Source organism: Podarcis melisellensis, assembly GCF_964234715.1.
Source record: "Podarcis melisellensis genome assembly, chromosome: 6".
In the NCBI taxonomy this organism is placed as follows: Eukaryota; Metazoa; Chordata; class Lepidosauria; order Squamata; family Lacertidae; genus Podarcis; species Podarcis melisellensis.
The window spans coordinates 43,659,291-43,676,604 of NC_138538.1; the positions used below are offsets into that span (position 1 = coordinate 43,659,291).

The following is a 17,314-nucleotide window of genomic DNA, read 5'->3' on the forward strand; positions in this document are numbered from 1 at the left end:
GTGCTAGGACCACAAGCTCTGCACTCAATGCACACTAGGCAAATGTATTCCAATGGCAATGTGCCGATTTTCACAGGCTTGGGATGTGATGGCAAGGACAGCTGTCCTCAAATTCAAGGACAGAGGAGAACGGGCCACTCAAGGTTGTATAAGGAAAGGAATAGGAAGCTACGAAAAATACAAGTGCCTTCTCATCGGTCATGGGACAATCACTTTAACCTCTGAACTGTCAACAAGCACAGAACTCTGAAAAAAAATTCCCCTCCACATAAATACAAGGTGCTCACAATCTCCAGAGTGTGTTGAGCATTTTACAGAATGTTTCCATATCCTGGTCACCTTCCCTCTTAAGACCAATTTACATTCTGCTGTGTACATATTCCATTTCCTGACCTTCCTTAGGAATGGATCGCATGGACAAACAAGATATGATACAGGAAAGAACAACTATGGCCAGCAACTTTCCCCATAATCACAGTGGCACTATTTCCAGTCACTACAATCATGGGAACTGCTGACAATCACATCCTTGAGTATCCACCTCATACATTATGTTTGTCCACGTGAGGGTTTGCTCAGGAATAGACTACTTGTATGTACATAAACCACACTGCGTAATCTGCCCCTCAAAGAGATGTTACTATTTCTCTATATGCTGAGGGATTTGCTATTCAATGCAGTTGCTGAGGCTGCAATTTTAAGCACAATACCAGCGGGGGGGGGGGGGAGGGCTTAACCCTTTCCTCTTAGTCTATTTTTCTGCCGAACGTCCTCCCCCTCAAGTTCTCCCCTCCCCAAGAGTCATCTTCAGATTGCTGCCCCAGCAAGCTACATTATATGACAAACACTAAAAGAATATCAGAACTGCTCATAACACATAGTAACATCCTACGTATTTATGTCTAATTCACTCAGAAGTCTCTTCATTTTTGCATTTGAGCAATATCTTCGATAGAATTTCTTTGGGTTTTAGCCTTAAAAACACACAGCCTTTCAATATGCTACAATGATGTAGCCATCAGCATCCTCTGCCCTTCACTAGCAGGTCCCAGGAGAGGTTACAACAATTTAGATTTTTAAATTAAAACAGAGTACAATCACAGGAACAGAGTGGGCCCTGAAAACACCTATCTCAGGTGTTACAGGCTAGGGTAAAGAGGTACGTGTTCAGCATTTGCTGAAAGCTGTCAAAGAAGCCAGACGCACCTCTGTGGGGAGGAAATTCCACAACTTAGGGAATGCTGCAGATAATCCATTGAAATTCATTCTATGCACAAAGAGTCTTGCAGCACCTTAAATACCTTTTTTTTTTTATTGTGGCATAAGCTTTCATGGACTAGAGCCAACTTCATCGGATGCATACACAATTTGGTGTGAAAGAAAATAAATGTAAGGCTGAACAGTAAAGAAATGCAAAAATTCAGTACAAGACCTTAAAATGTATGCAAACTGACCCTTCACAGCATCAGTAATTGGTGATAACACAATAATATTAGCACCTGTAATCAATACCTGTAGTGTGAAAGGCAATAATTGTTCTCCAAATGAATGGAGAAGTTGCAATTCAGCAGTTTCCTGAGGATTGTGTACATGACAACTGTTTACTGAAAGCTGCCTTTAGGACCCCATCTGCAGTATCATATCACTTTAAACCACAGATTTAAACCTCACAGATTTATTTCTGCTGCGTAAGGGCTTTTAGAACAGCCCCACCTGCCACACATGCATACTTGTCTTTGGCAAAATACTCATGTCGATATGGATCCAGTACCAGAATGGAACAGCTAACTTTGCTGGGAAGTTTTGCTGAGAGTTTTACCATGGACACACAGCTCTACTTCTGTTACCTGTTTTTAATATGTGTTTGTTTCTTTATTTAATTTTTAACAAGTCGTGTTTCAGGGCACAAGCACCCTCCTGGCTTGAAATAAAAATGATTTAAGCTCTCTCCTAAAAGTTAATAGAAACTGGGACAAACATATTCCACGGAGAAGTGACTTCCAAAGGTACGGGGCTACAGCTGAGAAGGTCCTGTCCCCGTTACCCATCAACCTAACATCTGTCCTGGATGGGCAACAGAGATGGGCCTCTACAGCTGAATCCCTTAGCATGTTCATATAAGTGCAAATAATCTTTCAAATATTAAGTCCTTCTGCTTTGAAGAATGGAGTGCAAAGGTAGGAAACTAGTTTACTGGGTCCCCAACACACTTCATTTATTTACAGGAGTTAATAAATCCAGCACAAAATTGCATCTAGACACTTCATGACTAAAACACAGACAAAAAGACACAGGCTAGCTATCAAATTTCAATCATATACTGAGCTGTCAAGAAGTAGCTAGCATGACTGATTACTTGCTGGAGTTACCACCTCTCCAGCTCAGCTGGGATCACACCACTTTCGATGATGTTTTGAGACACCCATGCACTGAGACACCCAGCTTAGGTTTATTTTTATTCAACATGTTGCAACCAATCCTCCTTTTGGTGCCAAAATCACTTGAGTGCCTTCTTACTGTAAGCAGATGTTGAGCCTGATCCAGGCACAAGGAGCAATAACAAGAAGATCTGCTGTGCATCCCTGTCTTGCGACAGAACGACAATCAAGCCGCACCCTCACCCTACCTAACTGAGGAAATGGGAGTCAATTGTAATTAAATAATAATAATAACATATACACCATGAAATAAAACTGAAGGGTAAACAAAACAAAACAAAACAAAGTAAAACAAAACTGGACAGCATACAAATACCATGCAGAAGACTTCACTGCTATTTATAAGCCCACCTGCCTTATACTGTAATCTCAGTGCAAGATTCCAATATATTGATCAGACTTAGTGGCAGAGGTGTTAAGTATTTCATGGCCAGGTATGCACCTTTTAAATTAAAAACATTGATATATAACTGTTGTGCACTTAACCCTGTGGCAGCAGCTGCTATCAGATACAACAGAATGGTACCAAGCTTACAAAATATGCTATGGGGAAAATATTCGGCCCTTAAGAAATCAGTCCCTTGTATCTGGGCTGTGGTACACTTATGAGAACAAAATCTAAATTCCCTATTATAGGAATGTGCCTTCTTTCTAGCCTGAGCTTCCTAGGGTTGGATCTAGATACATCAAAGAAGAGTTTTGGGGAAACATGTTGTAAATTTTGTATGAGAAATTGTGTTGGCAAAAACGGGACTCCACAGCGCCATTTGGTGTCACAGTGATATAATGCATATACAACATATATAAAATGAAAAAGTTGTCCAGCAGCACCTTAGAGACCAACTAAGTATATTCTGGGTATAAGCTTTCATGTGCATGCACACTTCTTCAGATACATGCACACGAAAGCTTATACCCAGAACATAGTTGGGTCTCTCAGGTGCTACTGGACATTTTATTTATTTATTTTGACTGCGTCAGAGGAACACGGCTACCTACCTGCTTTTTCTTTACCAATCTAGCTGAGACCTAAGCTTTAGCAGCCAGCCAACTGATCATATTATCCTTCTGCCTGCTACATTAAATGATTTCTCTCTAAGAACATTCACACCAGTGTTCTGCCTTCTAAAGAGGTGAAAAAGAAACATCTACTGGCTGGTTGCTGATGCAAAATGATTTGGTGGCACTGAGCCCAGACCTTAGTAGAAAGGTTGTATCACTAAATAACACCTCCTCTAGTAGATATTATCTGATTTTCTTCCTAGAGATCTACCAGCTGAAAAACTCAGGCTAAAGTAAGATATTGAATTTGAATTTCTCAGAGTAGACAACTGAAACATGCCATTTTATCAAGAGAAGGAAAAAGTATTTACATATACTTAATGCTCTCTACAGAATCCTAGCTCATTACCAACTAGCAAGCTATCCATTTCGTAAGTAAAATAACATTTCATACCCAGGTCAATGCAGCCAAACTATCATTGCAAAGTGTCCAGACAGAACTGTAAGATGGGCTAGTTTCCCATCTCTTCCTGTTTCTATGATTAACCATACCCAGAACGTCTAACCCAGGAAGCAAAGGGGGAGGGGGTAAAAACACTGTGAGTTGAATCTCTAAGGCCCTGCCCAAGGACACCATACATACTGCACCCTTTTAGAAAACTTAAGAAATAACCCTGAAGAGGAGTCTCGCCATGAGAAATCACTCTCATTCTTTTGTATCTTTTTTTTTACAGTAAAGAATGAAAAATAGCTGTAATTCATCCTGAGTCAAGAAGTGTGCCAACTCATGCAAATAATCGGCAGCTCCGTTCGTTGTGAGCATTGCATCAATTCTGATGCCTGGCCAAGCAGGGTTACTTAATACCCAAGCCCCTTTCTTTCTTAGAGCAATTAAGTTAAAAGTGGGGTGTATGTGTAATTAAGAAAACATATTTTTACAGTTAAAGAAATAAGGGGTTTTTGGGGGGGGGGAGATTGTGCAGCATAACATTGATTTCTATGAGTAAAGTTTTCTACTTATCCACTCCCCCTTCCCCTGTGCTCCAGAATTGTGGGCAGATGTTTGTATGAATCTAAAGCAGAGGTTTGCTGTATGAGGATTCAGAGTGCAAGAGAGAAACAAAAATGAAGTATGCAATAGATGGAGAGGCAGCCTTTTGGATGCTAATCCTTTTGCCTGCCTTAGGGATGCTGTTTCCATGCAGCCATTTCAGTGTTTCCTGGAGATACGCATCTGAGCCAAAGAGAGGTTTTGAAAGCTGTGTTCAATGCTAATAATAATAGTAATGCTACTTCTAACAATAAATGTACAGAACACTCTCGTTTCGTTCACACAGACTCCTTAAAACAGCTGGAGAAAACTGAACATCTCTTTGGTGGAGGAGAGTTCAGTTATATCAGTTGGGTTGCATCCTGCTACTTTTAAACATCAAGAACTCACAGCGCTAAGTAGACCACAGTTAATGGAAAAGTTCTACATTAAAAAATGAGAGATTAAGGAAGTTGTAGGAAAGCAATCATATGGCTATATAAAAAGCTACAGATGTAAGTGCTGAAAAATAAAACTGACACCCAAACCCTCCCAACTCTATTTCTAAAAGTGACTGTGTGAGACACAGTGAACAATCTTTAAAGCATTTCAGATCCTTGAGGAAAAGTGTGGGTGCGTTTGTATGTGTCATACAAGCACAAACACTTGCTTCTGCCTCTATTTACAAAAATAAATGCAGGATGACTTCTTTTCTTGCTCAGAGCTTCAGTTCTATGCATTTATCTATGTTAGGGATCAAAGAAGGTGCCTCCCAAGGTTCTGCTCAAAGAACATTTGTTTTCATTTACAGTGAAATCATGTGAAAGAAGTGAGAAAAATAATACAGCATGCTTTCAAACAAGTGAAGAGAGCTCCCCTTTAGTGCCTTATAAAAGGAAACTGAGACCCCATTCACATGCAGTGTTATCCTTGGCCCTCTTCCCCACACTTGCACTGTAGGAAATGGCACACACAGAGGAAAAACTATTCACTGTAGTTTGAAAGTAATGAAGTGAATCCGGTTTTTAATACCTGCATAAAAAATGAATGCAAGACGTTCAGGAAAAGCATCTGGTGCAGGGTTGAGATTAAGCTAAGCATGGAAAGGCATATACTAAAGCACATACAGTCACTCCATTTCCAATTAGACTTCTCTCATCTTTAAACTCCATCAGAGCAATGGGGCTTGGGTATTTTATTTTAGAAGGATTATGCCCCTGTTCACTTTCTTTACAATATACCGGGACTCGAATATAATGTGCTGTCTCTGCTGCATACAAATCTATTCCTTTCAGTACGCCCAAAACAACATTAAAGCTTGCTGACTGCTAGCTATTTAAGTAGAACAAATATTGTCCACCCACTTTGAGGCATTAATTTCCCCTATGAAAAACATGTCAAACCTCCAGGAGCATTTGGTGCAACTTTAAGGCTCATGATCATGGCTACCTTCAGGATCCTGGTTCCAGATTTCTCTGAAGATCAGTTGCTGGGAATCACAAGCAGGAGAGTGCTAATTCACTCATCTCATGCTTGTCGGCTTCCAGGTTAGAGGTATTATGGTTTCAATCCAGAATCCTTTTCTGAAAATAAAATTTTCAGAATTTTGGGGACTGTTATCTCACCTGCACTGCAGACAAAATCTGCAACACTGCTCAAGTCTCTGGTAAAAGTTCACACTTTGTCCTAAGCTGGCATCAGTTATAAAGCACACAATCCTAACACTTAACAATATTTCTCATTGAAATCAATGAAAGTTACCTTTAAACAAGATGCTTCAAATCAGGCTGCAAGTGTTCCGCATGGTTACTGCGCCTATAACGCTTTATCCAGATCTCTGAAAATCCCATATTCATACAACTGTGTTTTTGTTGCAACACCCTGCATTCCGAAGATGGCAGGGGAATTTGTTTCCTGTGGAATTAGCACTCGCTTAAAAGCCTCACCCATTTCAGCAGATGAAAGCAAGACCAGCCCTCATCCTAAGTAAAGCTAACACAGCAACTCGGAAAGCAGCTGTTAGCAGTAGTAAGTAATCAAAACAGAGTGAAGGAAGCAGAGAGCAGCACAAACACAAAGGAACATTGTGCCCATAAGGCGATTCAGGGGTTGGCTCCAAGGACACAAGATGAAAGGGTGTGTTTTTTTAATTGACTATATAAAATGAGTGGGGAAGGGAAGCTTTCTGCTACTGTCAGCTAGCAGCATTAGGATAACAATTGTGAAAATGCTCCAGGGAGGCTCACTCAAGTTCCCAACAGACTGAGCCCACATCACCAACATCATGACCAGGACAAGATCTCATTTAAGAGCGTTAGCGTTGAGAACATTCTCCTCCTTCATTCTGTCTGAGATTTTTCTTTCTTTCTGTCTGAGATTTTATCTGCTCTCTCGGGCTCTCTCTCTCTCTCTCTCTCTCTCTCTCTCTCTCTCTCTCTCTCTCACACACACACACACACACACACACACATACACACACCCATGTCTTTGGCAGATAGGAAACTGAAGCCACAATCAGCATTTCTACTGTGAAAAGAAAGGTGGTGGGAGTAATCTGCACATGCCACTAGTAAAATCAAAATAAAGCGCAGGTGCACAAATTCATGCTAAATAACTGTGTGGTCTCTCTTCAATAACTTTAGCAGCCTAGCTAAGCAACTTTTGCATACGTTCAATTGCTGGATTTTGACTCACTACCTCCTTGAAGTTCTACACAAAAAGAGAATATGTGTATTTGTGGCTCTTACTGTCTCTTCCCAGTTTTCTCCTCCTAGTTACTGAAGAGGATATGCTATGCATATTCCATATGTCAGCTGAATATTTGATTTATTGTATTTCCATGCTGCCTTTCATTCAAATGAATCTTAAAGCGGCTTACAAACAATAAATAACAATGACATAATAAAAACCACAAATAATTAACAAATCATCTCTAAAATAATTAACAAATCATCTCTAAAACAATTACATTCTATAAAACACTATTAACAGAGCAGCAACTAAAAAATTAAGCTAACATCACAATGACAGCAAAAGGCATATTATATGATTAACAATCAATACAGCATTTATAATCTATAAAACAATATTAACAACATTAACAAAATAGCAACTTAAAAAACAAGCTAAGCACTGCTAGGTTCAAGAAGACACTCTGCATGCCTCCATGATTCATGATCTTTCATTTTATTTAGTTCATTAAAATACACATAAAATACCCATAATGCCCACTGTTAAGCTGGCTCAGCCAGATGCTGTGCTGGCTGGGGTCCTCAGGTTGTGGACCATGATGGAGATGGTGGGACTCTTGGGCCTACTGCCAGTGGAAAGGTGGATATTGACTCTGGGTAGCCTGCCCACATCAGTAATCAGGGGGTTCACTCCTACTTGAGGAAGCCTGAGACAAGCCTGTCCCTTGGGGTAGCAAATCACAACTGCATTCAGTGCAGAGACCAACAAGGAGGTCCAGCAGTGTCTCCATGCTCAGGATGCTCATGCTGCAGCCCATCCACCAGCAGCTGCTCCAGCTTCTTCAGCCGCAACTTGGCCAACAAATGCTAAACTTGGTTCATGTACGCAACCAGCCCTGGGTGTTGGCAGCCGCCTTTCTTGCCATTGCATTTATTCTTTGGTCTGAAGGTTCAGCTATTAAAAAAAAAAAAAAAACCACTTCATTATGTAGAGCCTTCCCACTGCTCTTTGGCTATTGCTAATCTTGGACAGTACTTCCAAGTACTTCCTAGTAATCAGTCTGGCTGATTGCAACAGGTTACAGTGCTTGTGTCTCGTCGTCTTCTTCTCTGCTTCCTTGGGCTATACTAGCTTCTGCTCAGGTCTCTATTCTCATTTCCTCCAGCTCCTGTTCCACTTTCTTGTAAACTGTAAGTTGGACTGAACAGCCAGCATTTGGCTCACCTTGAATTTCATGCCTAGATTACCTTTCATTGGAAAAGTCACTTGCCTTGTTGCTGTGATCTTGTTTTCATTAGCCATATTTCTAAAACTAAGAGGTAGTACAGAAATGTTTATATAAATAATGTGCACAATCCCTAGTCTGGAACACAATGAGACTTTCCCTTGAGAGAAACCCTGATTCCAATTCCTTCCATATTGACACCAGGCTGGCTTTGCTAAATACTGAAAGCTGAATTTTGAGGAGTGCGGCCACCTTATTTTTTATTTTTTATTATTGTATACCGCCCTATGCCCAGAGGTCTTACTCCTATGACTTTAGCAGCGACACAAAAGCATATTTAAAGAGCTGATTAAGTCCATGACAGGAAAAGTTACACCTGCTTAACTGTTCACATCCAACTGTTTCTAAAAGCACTGGAGCAAGGCCAGTAAAAAGGTTACTGGGTCTCTCCTGCTTATCCTCCTGCGGTCAGCCATCTCCTTCTTCCTCTGAGTGGAACTTTCCTCCGAGTTGAAAAAAATAAGTGTAGACTTGGCTTCAGCAAGGCAGTGTTTGTGTATGGCCTGCCTATGGTGGTGCCATTTTGCATACTTCACAGTATTACACAGCTCAAGTTATTGTGACACATGTACATTTCTGCCTCTGAGTATAAACCTCATGAGAAGAAAATTTAGCAAAGGGGGGGGGGCGGCGGTGAGAGGACAATAATCTCTACAATGTTTACAAGTGCAGTAGGTGATAAGAGACTGGTGACCCTCTGAGGCTGATCATGTTTTCAAACCAAATCCCCACAACTGATTTTCTGGTCAGCAATCTAATCACTCCCTCCACTAGCAAACTCAGATTCTGAGTTTTTGTGCAAAGTCACATGCTTTATTCACTACACCTATGCGTGCCCAGGCAAGATGTATCTTATGGGAAATAACACAGAAGTTAGATAGCTAAAGTGTAGCATGGAATGTTTCTTCTAGTGTGCCGCTTTTAATCACCATTTGCACAGGAGTATTTTAGAATCTGCCCAGTTTACAGTTTCAGGATTTGCTGGCCACCTCTGCAGAAATTCATTTCTCACATGAAATGCTTAACATGCTTTTCGTGATCCTTCTGCTTCACACAGGAGCCTTTTAGCACTGTCTCCTACTGCTCTTTATCAGACAGTCCCTATATTCTGGTACCTTGGAAGAAGAGCTGTGGCTCTGTGGTACGGCATCTACTTTGCATGCAGAAGATCCAGATTGGCTTCAGTAATGTTGCCTCATCATTGCCCCACTGAAGTGAATAGAACCCAGTGGTAAACACCAGTCAGTCTAGGGGACAGTGACATATTTCAGGTTGCTGCAATAGCAGTCTAAAATACATGTAACCCCCCTGTAGACTTCAATGCCAACAGTTCTGAACTGAACTTGCTTTTTAAAAAATATGCTTTTAAAGTGCTTATGATCTGTTTTCGGATTTCCTGGTGGACTAGCAGCTGTTGACAATGCCCTCTACTCAAGTGGCACAGTGTTTTGTGAAATAACTTACTATTAAATTATTCAGCTCTTCAAACATCTGGCATGACAGTATGCCTGCATTTTTCTCACCCTATAAAATTAGCACACACTGCTAATTTTAAGTATGGATTGAGTCCTTTTAAACCTTTAAATTTGTGATTACAGTATCTGGCATCAGTACACATTTTATTTTTATAAGGTAGTTTGCCAATTGAATATTTCTGTCCAGGGATCTGCACTAATCCAGCTGGATCTAATTTCCTCCTTTCCCCCCCAATAAATTGCATATTTTTGTTACACCACTTGATGAACCCAACAGAACACCCTTTTTACATTATACGTTGCATTTATATAGCACGTATCAAGCATTCAAAGCCTTTCATGTGCATCAGCTCAGGAATCCTTAAAACTTCCCAGTATAGTAGGCTAGCACTATTCTCTCCTTATTGCAGAAGGAGAGACAAAGAGAAAACAGAGGGTTCCCCTATCGCTCAGGTGAGAATTCAAACTGGAGACTTACTGCATTAGAATAGCCTTCTTAAGACATTCTACTTGTGTGCAGATAACAACATGCAAGTGGGGATGAGAATGCTAAGTTCTGATTGCCCTGTCCATATTTCCCTCTACAAGGGTAATATTCTTAAAAGGCTGTGGGGTGGGGTTTTTTTTAATGCTGAAAAAAAATGGAGTGCTAAATCATGTAGGAAGCTTCCATGAGTACAGGAGGCTTTCTGCTCATGGAGGCAAGAAGGATGGCAATGGCAGGAGCTTAACACATTTGTCATTCCCTTGTTGCTTTTACAGCAAGAGTAGAACACCTGGAGGGGGATAGTAGCATGAGGCATTACTCCTCAAACTAAATGGAGCACTACTTCCACTATGTCATTCTTACAACAATGCCTTACATCTCTTTGTCTCACTTATGCATTTTACACGATTTCCCTTTTAACCTATAAAGGAAATGTCTTTAAAAGCATCCCTTCATAAGTTATTTCTTATGACCAGCACCCATGGCAGATTGCGAGGTTAACAGTGGAGTCCTTGGAAACTCAGAAGAAGCAGCCCAAAGAGGAAGCCATAAAGGCAGGTGACTTAATGGAGAAGAGACACAATACAGTTAGGAAGGCGTGGTGAGCAGAACCTCGGTGCCCCAAAAGTTTGAGAATCGAATTTAGATTTTCAAAGACTACAGAGGAGCAAGCACCATTCTAGCAGGACATCTATTTCAGTTTGTACTCACTGCCATTAAAGTAAGGCCACATGTTAACAGTCCACTACCTGCTTTGTGTACACAAACATATGAGGCAGCAGCCAATTCCCAGAACTGAATTTACAAGGAAGGGTCAACAGCTAATGAGTTTATACATTGGTTTATGCCTAGGATTTATTTTTATTTATGTTTTTCGGAAAAATAATAATTCCCATTTTTGTTTTTCCAAGTATATTATTTTCAGGTTTGTGTATGAGAGCAGCTGCCACTGTGCTCTTTTGGTACTGTCCCAGACCTTCTCAGGTGGCAAAGCATATCTCTTTGGCAGACAACCAATCATACTGGCTGTAAAACAGGAGGCGCTGCTAAGTGCATGCTACTGCTAGAGATAGCCAGAATGTCTGGAACGTTTCCCAAGGACATTAGACCATGGAACAACATCCCAAGGAATAGGCAAGTTATGGACAGGAGAAATAAATGAATCCTACAGTGCTTGTATTATGGAATCTCATCTTAAGCTCAATGAATAAAGCTTCTCTGTACTGTACTGCAACTGGTAGAAGAAAAAATTAATAAAGCTCTACGCTCATTTCATTTCAGAGTACAAAGCCCCTAGAGAAATAAAAACAAATGATCCTGGTTATTTCCCAGGTAAAGTACTACTGCTGGGTGTGTGGGATTGTGTGCACACGCAAGATAAATAGATTGCAATAGATTGCAGAGGATTTTATTTATTTAAAAATATTTCTAGACTACTTTCTATTTAAAAATACTGAAGTGGTTTACAATATTAAAACATTAAAAAAACATTTTTATATGCACACATATTAAAAATTCCAGGCTGTATGATCCAATGTTAATGATCAGGAAATGCAGAACCAATAGGTGTGTTTTCAATAAATGCCAGCAGCATGGATGGCTCCCATTCAACAGTCTGAATCCAAGGATTCTGTAGTGCAGGGTGGTTAGGGTTAGGCTCTGCCCTTTTCCCCAGCTCTGTGCTTGTGTTATTCATGTATAGGTCACAGCTGTGTAGAGCAAGTGCCCCGATAAAGCATAGCCAGTGTTCGAAACTTCCATTGTTCTAGGCGCCTTTTGCAACAGGGAATTTCTTTAGCTCGAGCAGTTTCTGAGCTCTGGGTACAATACTGAGCCTAAGATTTCAGATTAAAACTGCAGGAGGACCTTTTTCTGCCTCCCCACTTCCAGCTACTGTCTGAAGACTAGAGAAGAGACCCTCTTAAGGATATTAGGTGGGTGGGCAGGGGAAGGACTAGACTACATGAACAATGAACATACAATTTTAGCTGCAGTTCATTCATTTTCAGCTTTGTATTCTTCTTATAAAAAAGCAGGCCTAGACATTCTGTTGTTGCACCCATAACTTTGGATTAAGGTGCCATTTAGCTCATAGCTTTCATATCTCAGTTTCTAAAACTGAGCATAGCTCTTCCATTTATACAGGATCTCATGCACTGGGCTTTCCTTACTGATAACCACACACAACACAAAGATCTGTTCCTGTTTTTTCACAGCCATTCAACAGAATGTGACTGTTCTGGAGGTCAAGCATCTTGTCCTTAGCTGCTAGTCCATGTCAGCTTAGCAACTATAAACAGACAAGATGGAAGCTTAAAATCACAATTGTCGTATCTGGCAACGTCCTTCCATTAAAGGAGTGTTTGCTCTGGCAAGTATTCCCATCACAACCTTCCTCTGGCGGCCTGTATCTGGTTCTCTAAATCATAAAGTCTTTGTGTTTGCCGCCTCATCCAGCCGACCAGCAGCAACAAACTGATCACTAGCGCCACTTGAAATAATAAAATCACCACAATAGGGTGGAGAGCAATATTTAGTACTCCATTTGAACTTGGAGACCATCCAAGAAGCACCTCCCACCAAGCGTGGTCTCCAGCAGATTTAACTGTGGCTACAATCTGGGCAATCTCCCTATTGCTATGCAGAATCTCAAGTGCAGCATTTTCACCCATGTCTTTGATTTTCAACAATTCCTGCTTCAGGGAGGGGTGAGAAAGCAGGTTTTTCAGAGTAGAAAGGCCAAGGCCTAGAGAAATAGGCGAGATTTCTCGATACAAAGAGGGGTAAGCCTTCATGTGCTGCACAGTCCAAACAGGTACCCGAAATTGGAAATCACAGCCTACAAGCACACTAATATTGCAAAAACAACGGTTAATATAAGGCAGCATAGGCTGGATAACCAGACCATTAATGATTACAAACTCACATGGCGTTCTTACACAAATACAGCCCTTCCCAGTATACACAACAGTAGAACTTTCTTCTTGGATTACATCAAAAGAGCAGTGGGAACTATTTACAAGCTGAGGAGAGAAGCATTCGTGGTGTTCTTCTAAACTGCTGTCATCACATACAAAGCCCAAGTTTTCCTTTTTCACACAACCTTGCACATTAACTGTTTGCCAGTCACCATTCCTCATCCGTGCCCACCTATTGGAGTCCCTGGAATACATGACCAAATCCTTGTCAATCTGGAATCCCAAGGGGACCACTGGATAGATTGGGATGATCTGGGTGGCTTCTACGGTTATTAAAAATAACCGCAGCATATTCTGGGCAGAATCATAAGATGCATTTAGCAACCTCCACCAAGCCTCCAAGGCTATTTCTCCTGAAGTGAGCTCTGGCCGAATTAAATTGCTCACCTCCATGGGAATGTTTCCCGCCTTGGCCTCTCGAATCATTCCCATGACTACATTCTGTGTGATTGCTTGTGCCTGTTCACATGCTAAAGCCAATGAAACATTGCTTTGGAGGGACTGGATTCCAGACACAATCAACATGCTGTCCTCTTCTAATATTGCTTCCCAGACTGGAAGCACTTTACTGATAGCTTGTGGTTGTTCTGTGAGCTGCAAGAGAGATTTGGTTAATGGGGCAGTCAGTTTCCCTATTTGTTTTGTGGAATATGAAAGTTTATTAGCCAAGACTTCTATGTTGGCTGCATCTATGAAAGAAAGACCTGCTCCTAGGGGCCCAAGCCAATCCATCAGTTCTCTTTTAACCCTTTCCCCATGATGTACTCCACCCCACATTTTAACCCACTCCATCCAACCTCTGTGGCTGACTCCGAGAAAGGGAGCACATTGAGGTGCTCTCTGTGACACATTCAAACCCTCAAAATGAATCTGCACCTCCTTTAGTGAGGTCTGGGGGTGCATGACAATTTGTTCAGGCTGATCTAATTTCAACACATGAGACCCAATGATGGGGTTGGTCAAACGGCGAAGTGGGAGGATGTCTGTGATCAGGGGATTAAATGTAAGAATTGTTTTGTTTTGAGAGCCAAATTCTACCCGGTATGAACCTTGCTCACTTATTTCCTCTGTGATGGCAACAAAACCATAGAATTTAAACCTAATAGAGGACATTTGTTGGTCACAGTGTGTCCCCCTGATCGGCACCACCCAGTCTGGTGGCCCCTGTTTAATTAAGTCCATTCCGTTTAATTCCCACTCTTGAGATTCCCAATTAACGATCAGGCGGGTGATGTTCTTTCCGGAGGGCGAAATCAAGGACAGCTGGAACTGATCTCCAGGAAACCTAGTGTTCTGGGTTCCAACAACAGTTCGCAGATGCAGCGGTGCACCAGGTTTCCATAAAGCAGCAGAAACCAGGGCAACATCACATGAACCATCCTGGATGCTGCTGCTTCCAGCTGAATGAGAATCCAGGTGTGTAGGCAAAGGCCGGCAAGAAACAGGAATGCGAACACTTGAACTGGCCGTCTGCATGCTGTAACAAAAATGTCCAACTTCTCCACTGGTCTTGAGGGTGCAATTGGCTATGTCTCTCCAGTGGCAGCTGACTGAGTCTGAGACGGCATGGAACATGTAGAAGCTCTGGAACACTCCAGGGTTGGATCCATTGGCGTACAATCCATGCATGCGACAAAGCAACCTTGCTTCAGCTACTCCTCCTTTTGGCAGACAGGCCCACAACTTCACAGGGATGGCAGACACATTCGGGCTGGCAGAAACAACCATCCATCCGTTCCCCAGGAACAGCAGCAAAGGCAACAACATCCTGGAAAACACCTGAGAGAAAGAGAACAGAAAAAGGATCTCCGAAACCCCAGTTGCCTGGGTGTGCATCACTACTGCAACTCCAGTTCTTTGATGAGGCATCACTGACAGGTGCAGTATCCATGAGAAAGAAAGGACTGCTGGTCCAAGTTAGCAATCAGAATGGCTACTAAGTGATGGACTGGATTCAGATTGAGACCAAGAATCCTGGGGGTATATATTTCTGCTCAGAAAACAGGTTATAACAAGGGACTAGTGGCCCACCTGGAATACATGCCAGTGGCACAAGCCAGCTAGCATATTTTACTTATTTTACTAGCTTTCTTCCAGAATAATCTTTTCCAGATTTAGTATCCAGAAATCAGGGGATTTCTAGTGACCCAAGATTAAGAGATGCTTGGCATCCCTGAAAAGAGAAGAGAAAGAAACCTTTTTATTTAGTTGTCTACACACTTGGCATTCAACATGGAAATTTTTGGCCGTAATGCTCAACAGACAGTCAAAGAATAGCAAACCAATTTCTACTTTAATTATGAAATTTAAAAACTTTCCACTTCTCCCAACACTGGAAACTTCCACTCTGCATATTCTAGGGCAGTTCAACAATTATCAGTGTTTAAATGCTTGTTTTTCTTTTCTTTTTTACTGAGATGGCAGGACAATCCAGAAGGTATTCTGGGCATGGGGATAGCGATTTATTCTATTTATTTAACAGAATTTAAATACTGCTTGCCTGTAAGAAAACCTCTAAGTGGTTTAAAGGGACCCCTGACCGTTAGGTCCAGTCACGGACGACTCTGGGGTTGCAGCGCTCATCTCGCTTTACTGGCCTCTAAGTGGTTTACGTAAGTATAAAATAAAGCATTAAACCTCAGTATAAGAACAGTTAAAATGGGTATTTAAAAACATGTAGAAGACTATCATAATCAACACTAGTAAAAAAGAGAGAAGATGCTTATGTAGCTTCTACATGTCTGAATAGGACTGCCGAAACAAAAATGTTTTAAGCAGATGGTGAAAATTACAGCGAAGGTACCTGCCTGATGTCAAGCAGGCAGGGAGTTTCAAAGTATAGGTGCTGCTACACAGGAAGAACAATTTCTTCTAAGTATTTAACAAGTATTATGTGGCACCATTAACGCTGCCAGTTCTGCAGATCAAAGCAGTTGAGGGAGCATATATGGAGTAAAGTGATCTTGCAAGTAAAATGGCCCCAAGCTGTTAAGGGCTTTATATCCTAATAGTACGTAATTCCTCGAACTTGGCCTGGTAGCAAATGGGCAACTGGTGCAGAACTCAGAGCAAGGGTGTTATATGCAGACAGGGTTTCATTCCTGTCAGTAACTGTGCAGTACAGTAACTAATTGCAGCTTCTGGTTCAAGTGCATGGGAAGCCCCACAAAGACTGCATTGCAGTAATCCCATCTTGAAGTCACCAATGCTTGAACTACTGTGGCCAAGCTATCCTGGTTCAGGATTGGCTGTTGGTGTCACCCTAGTTGCAAAGTAAAGGGCACTTCTAGCAAATGAGGCTACCTGGACCTCCACTGGCAGAACAGGTTCCAGAAGCACCCCCAAACTGTGTACCTGCTCCTTCAGAGAGAGCGCATCCAGGGAAAGCAGTTGACTAATTTCTTGGACGGAAGACTCGCTCATCCACAGTATTTCTGTCATGCCAGGATTCAAGCTTAACATATTTTTCTTCACCCATCCTACCACTGGATCCAGGCACCAGTCTATGGCCCGCACCACCTGCCCTGATGCAGGTTTGATGGAGAAATAGAGTGAAGTGTCATTAGGATACTGATAACTCATTGCCCACAAACTCCTAATGATCGCTTCAAGCAGGTTCATGTAAATATTAAATATCACTAAGGAAAGAATAGCGTCATCCTGCTTCATGTAAGTGGAAAGGGCCACAAAGCACTCTCCCAAAAAGCATTGTCCTGTAAGTAGGACACAAACCATTGGAATACAGTGCCCTCCAATTCCCATTCGACAGTCTCAGTCCAGTAGGATACCATTTTCCATGATACTGAAAGTTGCGAACAGAGCGAAAAGTGAAAGCCAAGTTGCACTCCCCTTGTCCCACTCTTCATAAAGGTTATCCATCAGGGCAACCAAGAGAGACTCAATCCCATGACCAGACCTGAACCCAGAT

General features: G+C 41.7%; 1 protein-coding gene and 1 long non-coding RNA gene across 7 annotated transcripts in view; one reads left to right on the forward strand and one right to left on the reverse strand.

Annotated features, from left to right (window-relative positions):
• The window catches only part of LOC309372265, a 73,358-nt gene that overhangs the window by 27,904 nt on the left and 28,140 nt on the right, over window positions 1–17,314 (forward strand). The window lies entirely within an intron of this gene.
• PPARD (peroxisome proliferator activated receptor delta) overlaps window positions 1–17,314 on the reverse strand; it is a 41,096-nt gene that overhangs the window by 14,998 nt on the left and 8,784 nt on the right. For 3 of the 6 annotated variants that reach the window (XM_081915570.1, XM_081915568.1, XM_081915569.1), the window contains one exon: window positions 9,570–15,165. The exons of 2 other annotated variants lie outside the window; for them this stretch is intronic. In XM_081915570.1, coding sequence (XP_081771696.1) covers window positions 12,793–15,153 — 2,361 coding nt within the window. In that variant the 5' untranslated portion in view covers window positions 15,154–15,165 and the 3' untranslated portion in view covers window positions 9,570–12,792. Of the gene's footprint in view, window positions 1–8,762; window positions 9,526–9,569; window positions 15,166–17,314 lie in introns of those variants that run through there. One more of the 6 variants, XM_081915572.1, reaches the window with a different exon arrangement.